Genomic DNA, 19224 nt, shown 5'->3' with positions numbered 1-19224 from the left:
CAGTCCTTCCCCTACCCTCTCTTTAGACTTTAGGGCTGCATCCATCCTTGTCAGCACACTGATTCACTGCACTGCAGAGCCAGCTGAGCAAACTTAAGTTCATGTCATCACAGCCAAGGAAAACAATACATTGAGGCTTTTCATGCATATGATAAGGCTGAGGTCTGAAATAAAGAAACCCACTCATTTCATGTTAATTACAAAGTAATTAAAATCTGTATATTGAATTTGAGCTAGTGTACAGGGTGTAATCAAGATACTTTACTCATGGAAAAAGCAAAATGTAAAATCTTTTAATTATTACTATAGATATTGCAAACAGAACTAGTGGAGGCAACAATAGAACACCGAAGGTTATTCATCAATAAAAGTAAATCACATGGAAAATGGGAACAAATTCACAAGTAGTTTCAGACTGGCTTTGTATGAGATATTCACTATGCCACATGCATGTTCTAAACCAAGGAGAAGATCCTGAAAATATGTGGAGTATAACAGATTTTTTTGTACCTTGCATATGTTTGATGCCATATTTCTTATACAAACTGGTGTAAGGGCAAGTTCATGTTTTATGAAGAAAGGATTGAGCTCTATAGAATTGCAGTGAAATATGCAGTCCTGGAGCCTATCATAAGAGGGATCTATTTGGGTACACTAGGTAAAATAGGATATTCCTGGGGTTTATAGCTCTCATTACTGGTATTCTGTATAAAGATAAGTGTTATTTTAATTGTGCAAGGTGCTATCACCCCAGATCCTTGTCTGGCGAAGGAGATGTTGTCATGTACTTGGAATCATGGTGGTTCCTCATTCTGGTATTTTGAGGGCCTTCAGGGTGCCATACTAGAAGACACAGTAGATTCGTCTTGTGTGCTATGTGTGCTGTGGCACTTCCAAGAAGATTGAAAAAAAATAATCTTATTACTTGCATACCTTGTGCATGCCTAGCTGTATGCCATCAGGTGTTAATGATTACAGTGTGCTCTGATCTTGGTCTCTTGCTCAGAAGTAGATGCTACCAATATATGAAGGGCTAGATATTAGCGCCCACAAGTCTCCACAGCTACACAAAAAACAGCAGTGTAGCAATATTAGTCTGCATCACTTTGAAAATCTGGTCCTTAAACAGCATTTTTGTTGTTAAATTCTGCCACGTGCAGCATTTCAAAGCATTGCAGTGGAAGGACTGTTCCAGATTTCTCAGGCCTAAAGCATCATGCAGTCAATTACATAACTGCAGCCATGGCAGAAATGATGAATTCTGCTGCATCTGTATTCACATATGAATCAGATCAACCTTTTCAGTTTTACCTTTTCTAAAGAGTCTTGAACTAAGTTCTCATTTGCTAATTATCTTCCATATTATACCTGCTTCAAAGCCTGCATAGCTAAGGCCTTGCAAATTATTAGATGGCTACAGCTGTAATTTATTGTCTGGACCACAGATTACCACAGTCCATGCTTCGATATCGGGTTTTTTTTTAATCAGCTGTCAAAGGCCAGGTGCAATGGTGCCCATTCAAAAGTTACTCATTTCCCTTCTTAATGTGAACTGGCATGGCTTTAGGGGCATATTACTGAAGTTGTCCTCTTTTCTGAAGTTTTCGTTTTTAATGGTAAAAATTATGAGAGAGTTCCCAGTTTGTTTTTCAAATTTTGTCTCTACAAATTTAACTTGACTAAAGAGTATTTATTGACCTGGGTATTTCTTCCTCATGACAGACTGTAGATCCTGCAATTTTCAAGTGCAAATTTTTTTAAGAGGCCTAGGCTGTATTTCACATAAGTGTGAAATCCTACATATTCTATGTAAATGGGAATCCTTCCTTTCTAAGAAAGAAATATGAGATACTAGGACTAGACTACACTAATTAAAGTAATTAACATATTTATAATGCAATATTTCTTTTGTGTTAAAATGTACAAATAACAGAAACATGATCAAAATAAGTAGTTTTTCCTGCTAAGTTTTTAGAGAGAATTTGCAGAGGCAGATCACACATCTGGTTCAGAGAGTCATCAAAACAGAAACAGTTTGACCTACTGTTGAGGCCAGCTTCCTCTTCATGGAAGAAAGGAAGTTTTGGTTCAAGGTACTATTACTGAGCTCAGATTGCTATGATTCCCTGGTGAATATTGTCAGTGAACATCACCAAGGATTAGCCAGCAGAGCACTGTGGTCCGATTCTTCATTGGAAGGTGTCTCTGTTGTCTTGACGCTTGTACTAGGAAGGATATATGGAGGGGAATTTGCAGGGAATTGAACATTTGAAGTGTATCCTTATGTCAGCAAGCTCAGCTGCGTGTGGTGAGGGGAGACTAAATGAAAAGAAGATTAATAGCAATTTCTGTTGCACAACAGTAACACACAGTAGTGAGTGGCCATCAACAGTAAGGCATGAAGCTGAGTCAGGGCAGGTTTAGTTTGGATATCAGGAAAAGGTTCTTCACCTAGGGGGTGATTGGGCACTGGAACAGGTTCCCCAGGTCTGTCTGCAGGATGGATACTCAGATTCAGTGCAGTATGTAGCATTTTCTGTGCCACACATGCTTTGCTGAAAAGAAAAATATTAAAATCCATGGCAGCACTTTGCCGAATCCAGATATTAAACACTTGTTTGTATGTTTTATTCTGGCTGGCTGGACTTCTGCATTGCCTTGAGGGCTTGCATTGCATTGTCAAGCACTTCTCCATTAGCTTCAGGAATTGGACTCTGTCAGCACTTGTATTAACAAGCTACTTAAGCACATGGTAACAGTGACCATATGCTTTGATTTTCCTCTTTTTTAAAAAATTATTTATTTTCAATTTTTAAATACAAAGTATTAAAGTCAGTATTAGAAAGAAGATATTTTACTGCTTTAACTTTTATTCAAATGACTAAAACAGTTATGGAATTTCAGTTTGATACAAAAAAAAGACTGTTATAAATATCAGAAGAAAACTTCTATATTTATGACATTTATTATATTGTTGGTAATTTCCTGTGTATGATTGTTTCCTTGTAGTCAAGGTTTCTGCTCTAAACAAGACATTTAGGGTCACTAAGTAAAGACTAATTTTCTTATATAATGGAATAAGTAATGTTTATTGTGCAATGGCTTGAGTGGTTTATAGTTCTGTGTTTAAATAGTGAGATTAGTTAGTTGATATTGCAATGGAGAACATCTCCCCTCACATAACTAGAATGGGAGCATCCATACCATAGCCAATGCTACTGGCAGACCGAAGACTTTCCATGAGTCTTACTATTAAAACTAAACAATAAAAGCCCTCTTTGGATTCCTAGCCATGTGTCTGCTATGTTTTCAGAAGATTTCTTTTCAGCCTGTAATCTTCCATTGTAAGATCTTTATTTAAAAATAGAATTTTTACATTAACATTTTACTTTGTGACTGGTATTAGTGTTTATTCAATCCAAAGAGGATCTCAGTAATGCAGAGAATGGCATATGGCATAACATTATAAGAAACAGTATTTGTCAAAGCATAGGATGCTTTAAAATCATCAGCAAAACTAATGCACTCCATAGTTGCTAATCAAACTCCTACTGCAAGAATAGAATTAGGTGAAATCAAGACCATTAATAGTGAGTACTAGATTGAATCATTTTTTTGGTGTAGACTTTCCACATTTAGTATGGTTATTTGCCCTGTCTGTTGTATCCCACAATACATGTGCTCTGGTACTTGTTTGCTTTAGTGCTCTGATCACAAAAGGTATACAACTATTAACTACAACATGGAGGGTAGTAACTTTAATATTTATTGCAGTGAAAAGTCTGTGCATACAAGATATTTTTGAGCAACTCAATTAGTGCACTGTCACAACCTAGCAGACCACATTGCAGTCATCTCCCTTCTCCACTCTATCTCCATGATCTTTGCCTATCCAGGTGTCCAACTGGCAGAACAAAGAGAATAGAGCAGTACTGAGATCACATGGCAACCTTTCTTCAGAAGGGCACCTTATTTGGTGTATCTTTTATCTTCCTAGTTATCAGGCTTTGCAAAACTTCTAAAACCTTGATATCTCCATAAGCCAGTAGGGGAATGAGTGATAGAAACTATAAGGATTGCATAAGGAGCAAAGGAAACAAGGCTGAAAGCTAAGAAATCTCATATCTGAATCAAAAAATGAGGTTCAGTAATTTTTGTCTTTTTTTTTCTGAATTGGAAGTTTATAAGGCAAAAAAACAATGTGAATTTCACAGAGATTGAAAACTCCTGAAACTCTTTAACAAGTCTATACTCAAGATAGCAATACTTTTTTACAAGAACTAGTAAATTTTTGATGATTATTCAGAACATTGTGCTCTGGAAGACATTGACGTAATGGTAACATTTTAAATCTGGATTTAAAAAGAAGATTGTCATGTTCATCATGTTATTTACAAGCTGAGAGAGTTCTGTGTGCTTAACAAACTGACACCTTTATTCAGCTTCCCCCTAGAGGACTAACTGATATTTGTCAATACAGAGTGATCTTTTAAACAATTACACTATTCAGTGTGGTTTTGCACCCAAAGCTCAAGCTGATGAAAAACTTGTCAGCCTTCAGTGTAACTGTGTTGAGCAGTAGTAGTGTGTCTGTTACTTTGCTTAAAATACAAAAATTTAAAACTGAGAAATAATGGATATAAGACTGAACAGTCCAAACCAAATTGTCTTGAAAGATAATACAATTTTAATACAGTGCAAAATAAAATTTGTAGCTATTGCAAATTCCCTAGCAGGGTTAGCAAAGATTAAGAGCTTCACAGAAGTGGACATTTGTGTTCTAACTGTCATCAACTCTGAGCATTGATGGAGCATCCTTATTAAAACTTCAAGATGGTGATAGTATTCACTTTTGCAAAGAAAGAGTATTTATGCAGCAAAAAGACTTTGAGGCAAAGTCATAGGAATCATAGGGAATCATAGACAATCACAGAGAATCATAGAGAACGAGGGGTGAACTGTAGAAAGAGAAGGGATGGTCTTCTGACTCACTAAGTTAATTACTGCTCTGGGAAATCAATTTCTTCCGGTCCCTGCCTGATATTTTCATGTGAGGATTGACAAGTCATTCAGACATGTCTTTGTTAGTTATCATATGCTGCCTGTTGTGTGTGAGTTTATTCTGTTTTGATGCTATGGATGCAATCCCCTCGGCACATGGAAAGTTTGGAGCAAAACCCGTATGTGATTCTTTAACATTCTGGTTTGTTTAACCCAGTGAGATACTAAAAGATCACACAGTTTGCGTGGTTGCTGGGTTCATCATGCAAAATGGTATGAATGGCACATGAAAAAGCAGTGTGCTTTCTCTGCAAAAGCAAGGGGATAGTGAGTGTTTTGTGACTACAAAAAATAAACTGACCATCTCATGGGAGGGTCATAGTATAATAAGTACTTATGATGGTATACTGGAAAGACATTTTTGTTCAGTGTCAGGAATTTTCAGAATTGTTGGTTAGAGCATGGTGCTAATAACATCAAGGGTTGTTATTCTGGGTTTGATCTCTGTGTGGACCATTCACTTAACAGTTGGACTTGTTGATCCTTGTGGGTCCCTACCAACTTAGAATATTCTGTTATTCTGACTCAAATTTGTAATTATGTGATTCTGTTTTCAGAAAGAGCGATAAAAAGAATTTATTCCTCAAGTTTTCTTATTCTTTTCCTACTTCAGTATCACGATGAACCACTCTCTATCCTTCCAGGGATTATTGTCCATCTTGCTTTCTTGCACTCCAGTCAGATGACTTTGTCTCGCGTCATGCCTGATGGCCAACAAAGAGGAAGCCTCCCTGCATCCTGGACAGTTTAGCTAACTTTCCCAGATGCAGAATAGCCAAGAGATGCAATTCCTGGGAAATACTGACTTTCTGCCTCTGACCTTGAGGCAAAATAATAATATTTAGGAAATGTACATTTTTTTTAGCAATAGGACCTGTGAGTGAGTGCAATGTTGCTTTGTGACAAGAAAGTCTCCTGGTATCTTAAGAGTTGATCTCTGAGGCCTCTTAGCAAGAGAGTTATGACTTAAAGATGTTTTACCAAATTCACAAATACTCGAAAGAAAACATTTTGTGCCAAATAGAAGGATCACCTCATTGGAATCTTTCAGTCAGGCTCTAGCCATAGGTACTTCTCAAAGCACAGTGAATTTATTTATTTGTTTATTATGTGACAGTACAATATGGATTATTTTTTTCTTTTCATTTCCCTCAAAAGGGCCAGACAATCTGTCATGTTATTTCAGCTGGAACTTAGAATAAAAAAAAGAAGAAATTCAACCTTGGGCAGAAACCAGGCATGGAAAATTTCTACCTAAATTCATCATGTTTGACAAACAGAATAGATATAAGTAACAGGCAAGGCATTTTGTATCTAAAATCTCCACAATGTAAGCATGCACTGCAATGCTTGAAGTAAGTTACCAATCCTACTTTTTTTCTGACCGCCCTAATCACTGCACTCAAAACTGAACACCAAAACTGTTTAATTACCTAGTACACTTCCCAGTTTCATTAAGGAGAGAAAGATATTGAGCACGTGTGGTGATAAATTAATATTGCTGCTCAGGTGATCTCTCTTGGGGCAAGGGCAGGCACTCTGATGTGACCTGAGTCACAACTCTTGCTTTTTGTGGGGGGAAATAAAGAGCAATAGCCTTAAAATTATCATCATGGAGGCAAGATATATGAAAACATTTAAGATAAGCTGCTTAAAAAATATAATGTATCCTCTTTACCCCCAAAGAGTATATTACAGATATTACTTCTTGTTCTGAGGTCATTTATGCACAAAACCAAGGTGAAGCCAGAGTAATTAATGTTCTAATTATTCATTATCTAAAGATAATGGTTTTTGCAAATCCATCATTATAAACTGCTTTATGTGTCTGTCAGAGAGGGAGGGAGATGGAGTCTTTAATCCCTTCAGAACATCTGTACATGAAATATGTACTATGGAGCATTGCTTCCACATTTTTAATTGTCTAATTATGTTTCCTCTTTCAAAGAAACTGTCACATTACCAGCACTCTTCTTTAATGATTAGAAAAAGACTGAAAAATTATTTTAATTGGTTTTTCATTTAATTATTGCAGTTGATTAAGTCAAAATATAATCCAGAAACTTTTAGTGTAAGAACATAATGCTAATATTTCAAACAGGCAGTACATGTTATTTTTAGATAAAAGAAACATAGGAAAATAGTTTTAGCCATGACTCAGACCTCAGAGTAGGTCTAACTTGCCTTACCTTCATCTCAGTTTACTATATTTTTAAAAATTTTATCTGCATTTTCTTTGTTAGTCCTGACCTTGCACTTTTCCATTTAGCTTTTTAGATTTTCCTTCTCCATTTCCTATTTTGTGGCTATTGCCTGTTGCTATTCTTTGTATTTGCTACCACTTTTGTAAAGGAGCAGCGAGCAACCTATTTCATATCAAAGATGTAGCCTTTTTACACGAAGAGCAGTGAGATCACAGGATTTCCGTAGATCATGGTTTGGAGGGAAAAAAAGCAATGCAACATGTAACAGGGAAAATAATATGTTATTCCTGAATGTCATGCAAAGAAAGAAAAACTGGTGAATTCAGCTTTCTCGGTACTGAGGCAAGTTTCCTTCGTTCAGAGTTGAGCTACACATTTTTGTATTTGTTATACACCCTCCCCCCCACCTATTTTCCTGAAACAGACTTAAGGTTTAGGTGCTTGCTTGTGTTTGGTACACTTAACATGTATGTGGCTATATGCGGTCAAGTTTGGGTCATTGGAGCTGTTTGCCCTTTGATTCACATCAGCCTGTCCACATAAGCATTAATAGCTATAGTTAACCCCGAGCAGCACCCTTGGGATAACAAACTGCTTTTGTGTTGGTTTCATTTTATGGTTCATGTCATTAGTTGGCTTCAGGCTGACAGTGCCTTCAGTATGAGCAGGCAGACACACAGGCTCCCGCATATAGAGACAATTGGTCTGCTTGTTTCAGAGAATATAAATTAACTTGAAATATTCATGGCAAATAATAAAAATCTGCTTATCTTTTGCTTGAAAAATATTTAAAATCTGCTTTTCTTTTGTAATGCTCAGACTTTCTGAATTGTTATTCTTTCATTTCATGGAGAAATACAAGTTTTACAAGCTGAAATAGCAGAAATCTGTCAGAGCTGTGACAATTGCACGATTCACTTGTCACTGTGCTACTCAGAAAAGCACTTTCAAAACAAAAATTCTGATACTGTATACCAACATGGAAATCTCCTGATTTTCCAAAGTAGAATTTTAACCAGTTAAACTCACAGAGGAGACTTCTGTAATGAAATCTTCCCCAATCCTCACCTCAGTGAGATTTTACACATTGAGCACAGTGGGGCTGGGACAGTGTCATTCCAGAGGCAGTATCTGTGTCACTGAGGAGCACTTTTATATAATCTAGGAATATTGTCAAGAACAGATATAACTTATCAATTGCTGGTTTTCAGCTATCTAAATACACCAATAGGACTCTAATATGGTGACTTTACAAGAAAAGCAAGGGGGGTTTTGTGATTCTAATAGATATTTCATAGATTTAATATATGATCAATGGGCAGTTAAATCAATATGTACCTTCAGTTGGTACAGACTGTACAAAATTATTATTTGATTGAATCAACTAACTTTTTTATGGTCTAAAAAATTCTCTTGTCTAACTAGAGAGAATCATAATATCAGATATGTGTTTGTCCTTTGGTTTGTAAAGCACTATGTTTGAATTAATTTATTAATGCTGATAAATATTTATTAAAACTTGTACGGTAATTAATATTGCAGCAGATGTTATATATCATATGTAAATATAAATGTATTTTCTTAGAATGACAGGGCAATTGGTAGATAAGTAATTAAGTGTTTGGATTTATAGATTATATATCATTATTACTAATAACAGTACATTTTATTGTTAGAAATGTAATGTTTCTTATTATGAAGGAGTGCTCGTCTTCCCTTTGGTCCACAACTATTACATGTTTAGGAGGTTATTAGTATTCACGAGCTACCTCATCGCAAAAAGGTGCCATAGGGGCTATGAACTAGTACGTGATGCTGCATTCAGCAGGAGAGAGGGGAAGCGCACCACCTCATACCAGTGGAGGCCAGGGATTCTGTTGAAAGATTCAAGTTACTGCAACTGTGTGCAAAGAACTCACTATAATATCATCTATACAGCAGAGATTACAGGGGATTATTTATTTATTCATGGCTTGCATTATTGGAAAAATGAATGGAGTAAAAATGAGTGATCATGAAAATAAACACCTAAAGTATTTTTTTTTACATCATCAGTAAATCTAAGAGAATGAAGGAAATGCTGTAATTTTAGCAATGGCTAATCACTTCAGATTTTTCCCCTGAAAGGATATACTTCCAGATATTACATAGGTGAGTTTATGGACAATGTTTTTTCTAGCTTCCTGTGTCTTGCTGTATTTCTTTTTCAGGTGGAATGTGCAGATATTTTATGTAAGTACTGAGAAATACTGAGTGTATATCTATATACTGATTTTCTCAACTCAAAGGATTTTTCCAGTATACTTTTATGGATCTTCAATGTATATATACTAGATATCTGCATATAAAAAGTTATATAATGAATTAATACAAGTACTTGGCTTTGTTTCAGTTCTGTATAGTAGCGTGTGCTGTAGTTTAATATAGGCAAGTATAATCCACAATGCCCCTGCAGTGTGTTCATTTTATCAAATTTGCCTCAGAGTTGATTTTTGTGATAGCCTGTAACTCAAACTCCTCTTTGAATAAGTTTTTTGTATTAGTAGCTCATTCTTCATTCCCACAGATACAACTTTCTGGTAGGAGCAGCTTGCAAAACTGAATGTGCTGCTTTCTTTCACAGCCCTGATGGCTGGTGTGTGAACACAGTCTTGATTTTGCCTTCTGTAGTTCAGATACCACTTTTGATGGGATCCATGTCAGCTTCATAAGTTTTGGCAGGAAACGTAAGCATTTTTCTCTTGGTAAAGAGGGTGGTGTCTTCCCAGCTGATGCGGGGACCTGGGGGTAATGTGTGACCCCAGTGCTGGGGAGGCAGCTCTGCTCTTGCTGGGGCCAAAGGGGGTTTGCTTTAGTATAGTTTACTTCAATAAAAAAAAAAATTAAAAATCCAGTGACTTCTTTTCCATGCTAAATATCTGTGAAGTACTACAGAGCAAATATTGATTGTCTGTAACCATTCTTAATATGCATATCAATTATGTTGTTTTGACAGTAATTAGAAATTATTACAAATAGAACAAGATTTTTGCTGAACTAGTCATTGCTAAAGATCAAAATATAATTTTAAATAAAAATGTGGTGAATTATTTAATTTATGACTGAATGGACTATACTTATAAATATGTTGCTCTTCATTACCCTGATACTGAAAACTGTGTTTATTTATTGTGTTATGATAACTGGGTTTAAATATAATTTAGTAATTTACAAATTTTAGCCACAAACCTGCAAAAACTCACATCTGCATTTAAATGAATGTTAAATACGTGTTAATACTCCCTGCTAGTCCAGTAAAGGAAAACTAAATTTTATCGGTGTTATTATCAGAACAGTTAAGTGCAAAGAGATATATGTAAACTCACACAGGTCCTTTTCTTCTTTGTGCTTCATAGATTAACAGTATTGAAGAAAGTAACGGTGTGAGCTAGAAGTTTTTCTTCAAATGATAGCCAGTAATGTAATGGAAAAATATTGTGTTCTAAGGGTGCTCAATTACATGATATAAGAAGACTGAATTTTAAATGTCTGTTGAGACTGTTCCAATTAATGACAAATAACAAACTAACCCAGGGATTACATGAGCACAAAGGAATCTTAATCTGTTTGCTTTGTTATGACAAGAGAAAGTATTGGACAGCTGTACGACCCTTGTTCCTATCCCATTAAGCCCGTTTCTAGCAAATTAATAGCTATTTTGTACTAGTACACTAGAACATATTTCCTAGGAAAGTAGAACTTCATATTTGCAAGGTAAAAACAAGTACAAGATTAATCTAAATTCTAAATGTCTCCGTTTTTTTTATTAAGGTGAGTCTTCTAGTTCCTTCTTCCTGTCACAAAGAATCAAACATGAAATTTATATGGGTCTTTGAAGAAAGCAAATTTTCTATTAATGAGAAAGTATCCATAGTCCCTGAATTAGGGAATTCATACAGCAAATTTTTTTTTTTCTGAAGGTTGCCATACTATCTATTCTTATTTCTCAGCTGATGGACATCACTGTCTCCTAAATTCTTATTAAATAATATGAAATTAGAATATTTCAGGTCCTTTGTAAAAAAGAAAAAAAAAAGGTGAAGACTGGCATAAAAATGTCATGATTTTAGAATTTATTACATTCAAAAACACCTGAAATTCAGTAGAGCAAATTCAATAGTATCCTAAACAATTCTTTAATTGCATGGCAGATTTTATAGTCCATTAAACTTAATTGTTGGAAATTATAGGTTTATAGATTAGTATGTCAGAAAAGTACATGTCAATAAAGCTCGAATGTCAAGAGATGCCCTCAAAAGAAGTATTTTCCGTTTCTTTCCTCTCTTACTGACGTATCAATGCACAAACTCAAGAACTGACAACTTCATGGCTCAAAATCCAGTTTCATGTGCTAGTGGAAAGGAATTATCCAGGTGAAAAGGAATTGTCCGTGTCCAATCAAAGTAGGAAGTAGGACCCCTGAAAATGGAACCTGTGTGATTTTACTCCCTCCAAGTGTCAGACTCTGCCTTTGCTCTGCCCTCTGCTTTCAATAGACGTGTCTCCTCCTCCAGAGAACCAAGCCAGTTAATAGTGTTACCTTCTAGCTCCCTATGGGCAGGACTTTGGGCCCTTACCTCCTCAGCAGAGGAGGAAAAGGGACTCAACATTGCAAACTGGCTGGTGTAGGAATGTTGTTGGCAGCCCTGATACACTGATTTGGGGATCGAAGTTGCTGTTTGAATACAGGGGTTGTATGACAGCATTCTGAACCAGTCATGCAGATTGGTTGCATATTCAGACACTATTATCACACTGTACATTTGATCTCTAGTTTTAAGGTTTTCCTGATAAGTGTACAAGTTAGTAACATCACTTATTAAAGAGAAGACATTTATTAAGATTCTCTGGTCATAGCCCAAGTGTGTGCTAGAGCTATGAGCCAATATCCAGCTCCAAAATTAACAAAGAAAAATTTCACTAAATCTTCTCAAATTGTAAAAAAAATATGTTTATCAGAAATTTCAGCGTGTTTTTTGATTTTTGTCACTGCTTTTTAAAATTGATTTGCAGTTTGAAGAATGAGACCTATGTGGCAATCCCAATGAATATTTTTTCACGTGACAGTGTTTGTGGAGAGGTAAAGAAAAGGCTCTGTGTTACTTGAAAGAAAAGTAGCTGCTGGGTTAGATACTAGGTTAGATATTTTGTAAAGTTGAGGTTATGGCATTCTGTGAGCAACAATAAAAATATAATCATTTACACATCATTGCAACTTTAGAAAGCAGCAGTATATGTAGTGTATGAATTAAACACCTGTACTATATTAGGTATACAGTTTATATTAAAGCCAAGAATTAATCTCCCTCAAAAAATCAGTCTATTTTGAAAATGGGAAATATTTTAGGGCTTTTTTTCTCAATTTGATATTATTTTTAATTGAACAGAACTAGTTTGCCTTACACAAAACCTTTTCCTTGATACTTGAATATTTATGGAAGATGGTCTTTTTTGAGTTTGCTTTTTCTTCCAGTTAAAATTCTTCTTAGAATGATTGAATATGTATGTCTGTGCTCACATACTTGTGAGAGACTGTGTGCTGGGGGAGACTTGTGATAAAATACAAAGGAATTCTATGGAGAAACATCAAAATACATGTGTCTTATTGTTTTTGCCATGCAAACCCAAAAGCCAGTTACTAAAATTGCTGTGGGATAGGAGGGAATAAGACAGAACCTATTTTAAGCTCAGTTTGCCTCAGGTGGTCCACTAAAATTTGTTCTTGAGTACTTCAGTGCATCACAACACTGTGTTCTGTTTGATTGGTAGCTATTTTTTTATCTGAACTTAACAGGAGCAGATCCTAAGTGCTGAGCATAGTTAAAAACCTATGCAGAGGCTGATAGTGATCTTTCTATTAAGTTTTATCTGTTCAAAGACTTTACTTTTCCAGCTTCTTCTTCAAAAAGTACTGTCTATTTTTATCTGCTCTTACCTATGGTCACACATTACACATCTTGGTAACTGTCAGTAAACCATAATTTAGGTATATATTATTTTATACTTTCCTGTCTTTGAACAGGACTAATTTAAACTTTAGCAGGGCTCATATCCATAGAAGTCAAAAGATGTAATCTCTCATAGACCCCTTCATTTCTCCCTGGCCTAATTTTTCTAACCCTTCTAACCTTTCTCTTCCTTATTTTGTGGGGTAATGGTGTTGGGGTTGAGGGACAAGATTAGACCATCACATCTGTTGGGAAGAGAACTTGCTGGAAGGGACAGCAGGACTGTTTGTCAACAAATAAATTGACTTCAAAATACAGAATTACTGAAAAAAAACCAGTAGGTCTACTAATCAGCAGTACAAGATCAAGGAATTGCCTATGTGCCTGGTTGATTTAACAATTACATCTGAAGTGAGTCTGACTGCAGCTTAAATGTCTGTGTGTCTACAGAGTGACAACTAACTTTATATTGCCATTAGAGCTAGGGCATTGCTTGGTCATAATGGAGTTAAGTCCGTGTATTAGTACGTCCTGTGTGTATTTGAAATTGTTCTCTAGACCGTGTTTCCGAATACTTTATCCCGCCTCTTTGTGCAGGAACAGAAAAAGGATTTGTACGGAAACATTCAAATGCAATGCAATAGCTAAAGGAAATCAAACAGAACTGACAGAGTGATTCATCTTTCTGTCAATGAAAGTCCTAGTGGATTATTAGGGATTTTGCCTCAAAATTATTTTACCTTCATACTGTGATTATTGCACTTGCTTTGAAGTGAGAGAGTGAAGACCTAAAAAATACTGCATTCTGTATTGTCTCTGTGAAGTATGAATATATAGGTGATGACATCTTCATTTCTGTTAGGACTTTGGTGAATAGTACCAATACGACACATGTGTTAAACTACTGGTCCATGTTAATCTTTTTTGGTTGTAAAATTGCTGTTTTATTTCTTTGTGTATTCTGGGAATATAGACAGGAAGGCTTTGCATAACCTTTAAATGTTGCATGTCTCTCTTTCTGTCACTCAAAAACATAGGAAAGTGTTCATTTTATTTATTTCCCTCAAAGAAACAAAGAAGAAATTATAGTACTGGAAATATGTACTCTGAGCAGCGTCAAATTAAGCTTTTATTGCTGAACCAAATAAATGAAAATATATCAAGAATTAAAATTAATTTAGTAATTAAAAAAAAAAGGCTTTTGGAAATGCTCTTTCACAGACAAATTAATATGTTTGTTTTTACTTTGTAACTGTAGTACATTTACTCCTAAAATGCAAGGCAGACGGATGGGGACTTCAGGGAGAATCACTAAGAGCACAAGTGTGAGCGGAGAGATGTATAAGCTGGAGCACATTGACGGGAGTCAGTCGGACACGGCTGTCGGCATGGTTGGAACAGGTGGGAAGAAAAGGCGTTCCAGCTTTAGTGCCAAAGTGGTTGCCATAGTGTCTCGAAGGAGCAGAAGCACATCTCAACTTAGTCAAACAGGTGAGTGAGACACACACTGTTTGGAAACAGGACTCTTACCAAATATGGTTTACCATTATTTCCTCTATGGCATCTGTGTTACATGTATATGAATATAGACCACTGAAGAGAGAAGATTTTCCAGCTGTGAATAAATTTCTGTGATATTAATTTTATTTGATAATCAAACATCTCCAAGAAACAATATACAAATGCCTTTTAGAATACATACTGTAATAACTTTCTGTCCTATTTACAGGTAGGCAAGGAAATGCAAAGAGACATATATGGGTATCAGCAGCGGATAATGGTTTGGCTTAGAGAAGCTTTTTACATATAGGAAATTTCTTCTAGCAGCAGAGTTGAGTATGAATGTAGGAACTGGAATTCGAGCAAATAAATGGCAGTTATGCAACTCAGATGAAAGATTGTACCTGTAGTGGCATAAAATATGTTTTTAAAAACTACCTTTTATTTCTTAGTTGAGTAAATCCAGTTGTGGGGGTTTTTTTAAATAACACTGGGAAATTGGGGCAGTAATTTCAGATAAATTAGATGACAGCGTGATGCTCCATTAGAAGCATAAGACTTCCAACTCTCTATTACAACTTTAGAAATCTTAAAAGCTTCATATCTGCATAGCCTGAAGGGACAAAAGCTCGTACAGAAAGATACTAAAGGAAAGAAAAATGTTTTAAAGTTCCTGTCCTGCTCCTGAACCCCAGTGAAGACTTTTGTTCATCTTCAGTGGCAGCAGGACCTGACCCTAAGGGTTCTTTCTTACTAAAAGAAGGAAAAGAAAGAAGAGCTTCAGCCTAGCATAGAATGCACTCATATTGCAGCATTCCTGTCACATAGGGTAATCTAAACTAAAGTAGGTAAGAGTATTGTTTATTTATATCATCAAAGATCTCATCCCTTTCCCATGGTTTTCTTTTATTGCCAAATGAGCAGTAGAAGTGATTCTTTCACTTGGTCAGCTTTAGCAAAAAGATTGTAATACTTTTCTACACTACCCATGAATTTTAAGTCAGGAAGTATCTAATCACGCAGTTGGATTAAATGATAAATGTAGTAGGTGTATTTGAAGCTCAGAATTGCAATTAATGTTGTGTTGCTCAAAAATACACTCTGTCTAAGTATGAGACTACAACACAGATGCTTGTATACAGTAAATATATCATAATCTCGGGAAGTAATAAATAGTATTGTATCATAGAAAGGATTTTTAGGTTGATGTTTTACTCCACTTACTATAAAGAACATAATTTTTTAAGTATTTTACAGAATGTGCATTTTTTGTTTGATCTGGTATTCCTTTCTAGCTCCTAATCTTATTGAAATATGAATTGCTGTCACAGAACAGATCTTTGCTTAATCTTACTCAGTAGCCCAGGTCTGACTGGGAGCAAGGAGTGTATGCCTAAGGGGAAGGCACATAGGGCTGCTAAGCATAGGATGACTTACATTGCATGAGCCTTATCTCATTCTTGTCAATGAAGTTAGTAAATAACTTAAAATCTGAACTGTGACTTCCAAAGACTTCTCAGTATTATCTATTTAAAGCTCAGATTTTCCCTTTCTTCATAGAAAGATAGTACAGCTCTCCAAATTTTTCTTGGTGCATTTTTTTCAAATTTCAAAACAATAGGAATTTTGCAAGGACCGGAACATATAAAGTTGTAATGGAACTCAAAGAACAAATCAAATATGAAAAATATGATTAGGTATTATTCATGTTTGTAAAACAGTTCAGAATCATATTTACTTTGTCTTGCTGTGGCTCAGGCTAACAATACTATCTGTGGCATAAGCAAAGCAAATAAAATGTCATGTTTTATCATGACAGTATTTTTTAAGTTAAATTTTATCAGAAATCAGTGCATTAAATTAATGCATTTTTTTTAGAACAAGATGCACATGAGACCTGATAGATTTTTCAAATTCCATTGTTGGAGACTAAATACTCATGTATTCGTGTAATTATTCTTGTAAATAAGTGGTTTTCTGTGTGTTCTTTTGAATTAAGCTCCAAATTCCCAATTTCAGATAAGATACTGTCATCTAAGTGAGGAAATTGTCAATGAGCAGTGAAGTCCTGATAATCACAGAATCACAGAATATGCTGAGTTGGAAGGGACCCACAAGGATCATCAAGTCCAACCCTTAGCACTCCACTGGACCATCTCCAGGAGTCACACCATGTGCCTGAGAGTATCATCGAAACACTTCCCGAACTCTATCAGGCTTGGTGCTGTGACCACTTCCCTGGGGAGCCTGTTCCAGTGACCAACCACCCTCTGGGCAAAGAACCTTTTTCTAATATCCAACCTAAACCTCCCCTGACATAACTTCAGGACGTTCCCTCAGGTTCTGTCACTGGTCACCACAGAGTAAAGATCAGTGCTTGCTGCTCCTCTTTCCCTCACAAGGAAGTTGTAGAGGTCTCTCCTCAGTCTCCTCTTCTCCAGGCTGAACAGACCAAGTGACCTCAGCTGCTCCTCATACAGCTTCCCCTCAAGGCCCTTCACCATCTCATTTGCCCTCCTTTGGACACTCTCTAAGAGCTTAATATCTTTCTTATATTGCAGTGCCCAAAACTGCACACAATATTCAAGGTGAGGCTGCACCAGTGCAGAGCAGAGCGGAACAATCACCTCCCTCGACTGGCTGGTGATGCTTTGCCTGATGCTCCCCAGGACACGGTTGGCCCTCCTGGCTGCCGGGGCACTGCTGACTCAGATTCAACTTGTTATAGACCAGGACCCCCAGGTCTCTTTCCCTGGCACTGCTTTCCAGCATCTCATTCCCTGTCCATACTTACATCCAGGGTTGCCCCATCCCAGGTGCAGAGTCTGGCTCTTCCCCTTGTTGAACTTCCTATGGTTAGTGATTGCCCAGTCCTCTGATTTATTGAGGTCTCTCTGCAGGGCGTCCCTGCCTTCAAGTGAGTCAACAGCTCCTCCCCATTTTGTGTCATTTGTAAACTTGCTTAGTATCCCTTCCAGTCCTGCATCCAAGTAATTTATGAAGATGTTGAAGAGCACAGGGCCCAAGATGGAGCGCTGTGGAACCCAACTAGTGACAGGTCACTAGTCTGATATTACCCCATTCACTGTTACCCTCTGTGCTCAACCCCTGAGCCAATTGCTAAACCACCACATGATGTGTTTATCCAGCTGTGTGCTGGACATTTTGTCCAGAAGGACCCTGTGAGAGGTGGTATCAAAAACTTTACTGAAATTCAAAAAGATGACATCAGCTGGCTCCCCTTGATCAACTAGATGGGTTACCTTGTCATAGAAGGAAATCAGGTTTGATAAGCAGGACTTTCCTCTCATGAAACCGTGCTGGCTGTGAAAAATGACACCTTGTACCCCACAGTATATCTGTGCTTCTTTTGTGAGCTCAGTTCAGCTTCAAGAACCCTTCTTCATCTGATTGACTGTCCCACATTTCACCTTCTAAAACTGATCTGAAGAGGGCTTTCTCTCATCGTTGAATGACTGAAGTTCAGGTGAAGATTTAGAAAAGAAAACTCCATCCATTATGCAAAATGTCCTCTAGTGGTGGAGAATATGATGGTTCCCTGGAGGTACTTAGAGACTGTTAACAAGCATCACTATGCTGTGTTAAAAATAATCCTGCCTGGGAAATATGGAAATTAAGCAAAGCAAAGGAACTTTCCAGGCTACATCATTTCAAAGTAGACATTGCAAGGAAAAAAAAAAATCTGTTTTTAATTTTCTCAGTTGTTTTTAGGTAATGTCAGTAGGACTAATTTTCTGTCCATCGGTGTAATAATTTTATGATACAATGAGAGATTTTGTACAGGTCTAGATAGGATGGACAGATAAAGCAGATAATAAATCAGAAATAAAATATGCTAGATGACGAAGGCCTTAGGAATAAGGATGGGTTGTTTGTTGTCTTTCTTGAGAATACCATGCTTCTTTCCATACTTTTGTTACTTTTTTACAAGGGTCGTGACAACCTTTTTGTGCAATGGTCAGGCTTTTTTTTTTTCCCCCAAAATTTAATTTTGATTGATTGAGTCTCAATTATAAACAATGACAAGGTTGCATTTCTAAGCATGCTTCTTTTACCTCATAACCTGAGTTTATTTTTTTATCACTGTAGTGAAAGAAATTGTGATTATTTGATAAGAAGTCTGAGTTGTAGACAAAAGTTCAAAATAACTCATTTTATCTAGGATTCAATAAATGGTCTGTTATTATTAGACTGGATAGAAAGCATCAGTAAGGAATACTGGGTGTCAGGAAGAAACTAGGTGGGAGGCATCAACTGATTTTATTAAAACAAGAGCCAGGGACTACTTACTGGTTGAGTTTCTAAGACAAAAAAGAACAGGCAGATCTTGTTAATATTTTAATGAGAGCTAGTGTGTGTGCTGCTAGAATATGCTGATGATACTGATTTAGAAAGTATGTCAGTTCCAGGTAATAGAGAGGAAGGACTGATGAACTTGAGGACTAGAATAT

At 36.4% G+C, this 19224-nt stretch overlaps 1 protein-coding gene across 50 annotated transcripts in view; it reads left to right on the top strand.

Moving 5' to 3' along the window:
* Positions 1 to 19224, top strand: part of RIMS1 (regulating synaptic membrane exocytosis 1) — a 323050-nt gene that overhangs the window by 266206 nt on the left and 37620 nt on the right. For 36 of the 50 annotated variants that reach the window (XM_027697399.1, XM_027697558.1, XM_027697738.1 and 33 more), the window contains one exon: positions 14511 to 14743. The exons of the other annotated variants lie outside the window; for them this stretch is intronic. In XM_027697399.1, the coding sequence (XP_027553200.1) occupies positions 14511 to 14743 (233 nt within the window). The remainder of the gene's footprint in view (positions 1 to 14510; positions 14744 to 19224) is intronic. 50 annotated transcript variants of the gene reach the window in all.

Source organism: Neopelma chrysocephalum, unplaced genomic scaffold (assembly GCF_003984885.1).
Source record: "Neopelma chrysocephalum unplaced genomic scaffold, ASM398488v2 Primary Assembly neopelma1_23b, whole genome shotgun sequence".
NCBI classification, from domain to species: Eukaryota; Metazoa; Chordata; class Aves; order Passeriformes; family Pipridae; genus Neopelma; species Neopelma chrysocephalum.
This window is presented reverse-complemented; position numbering and strand designations above follow the sequence as displayed.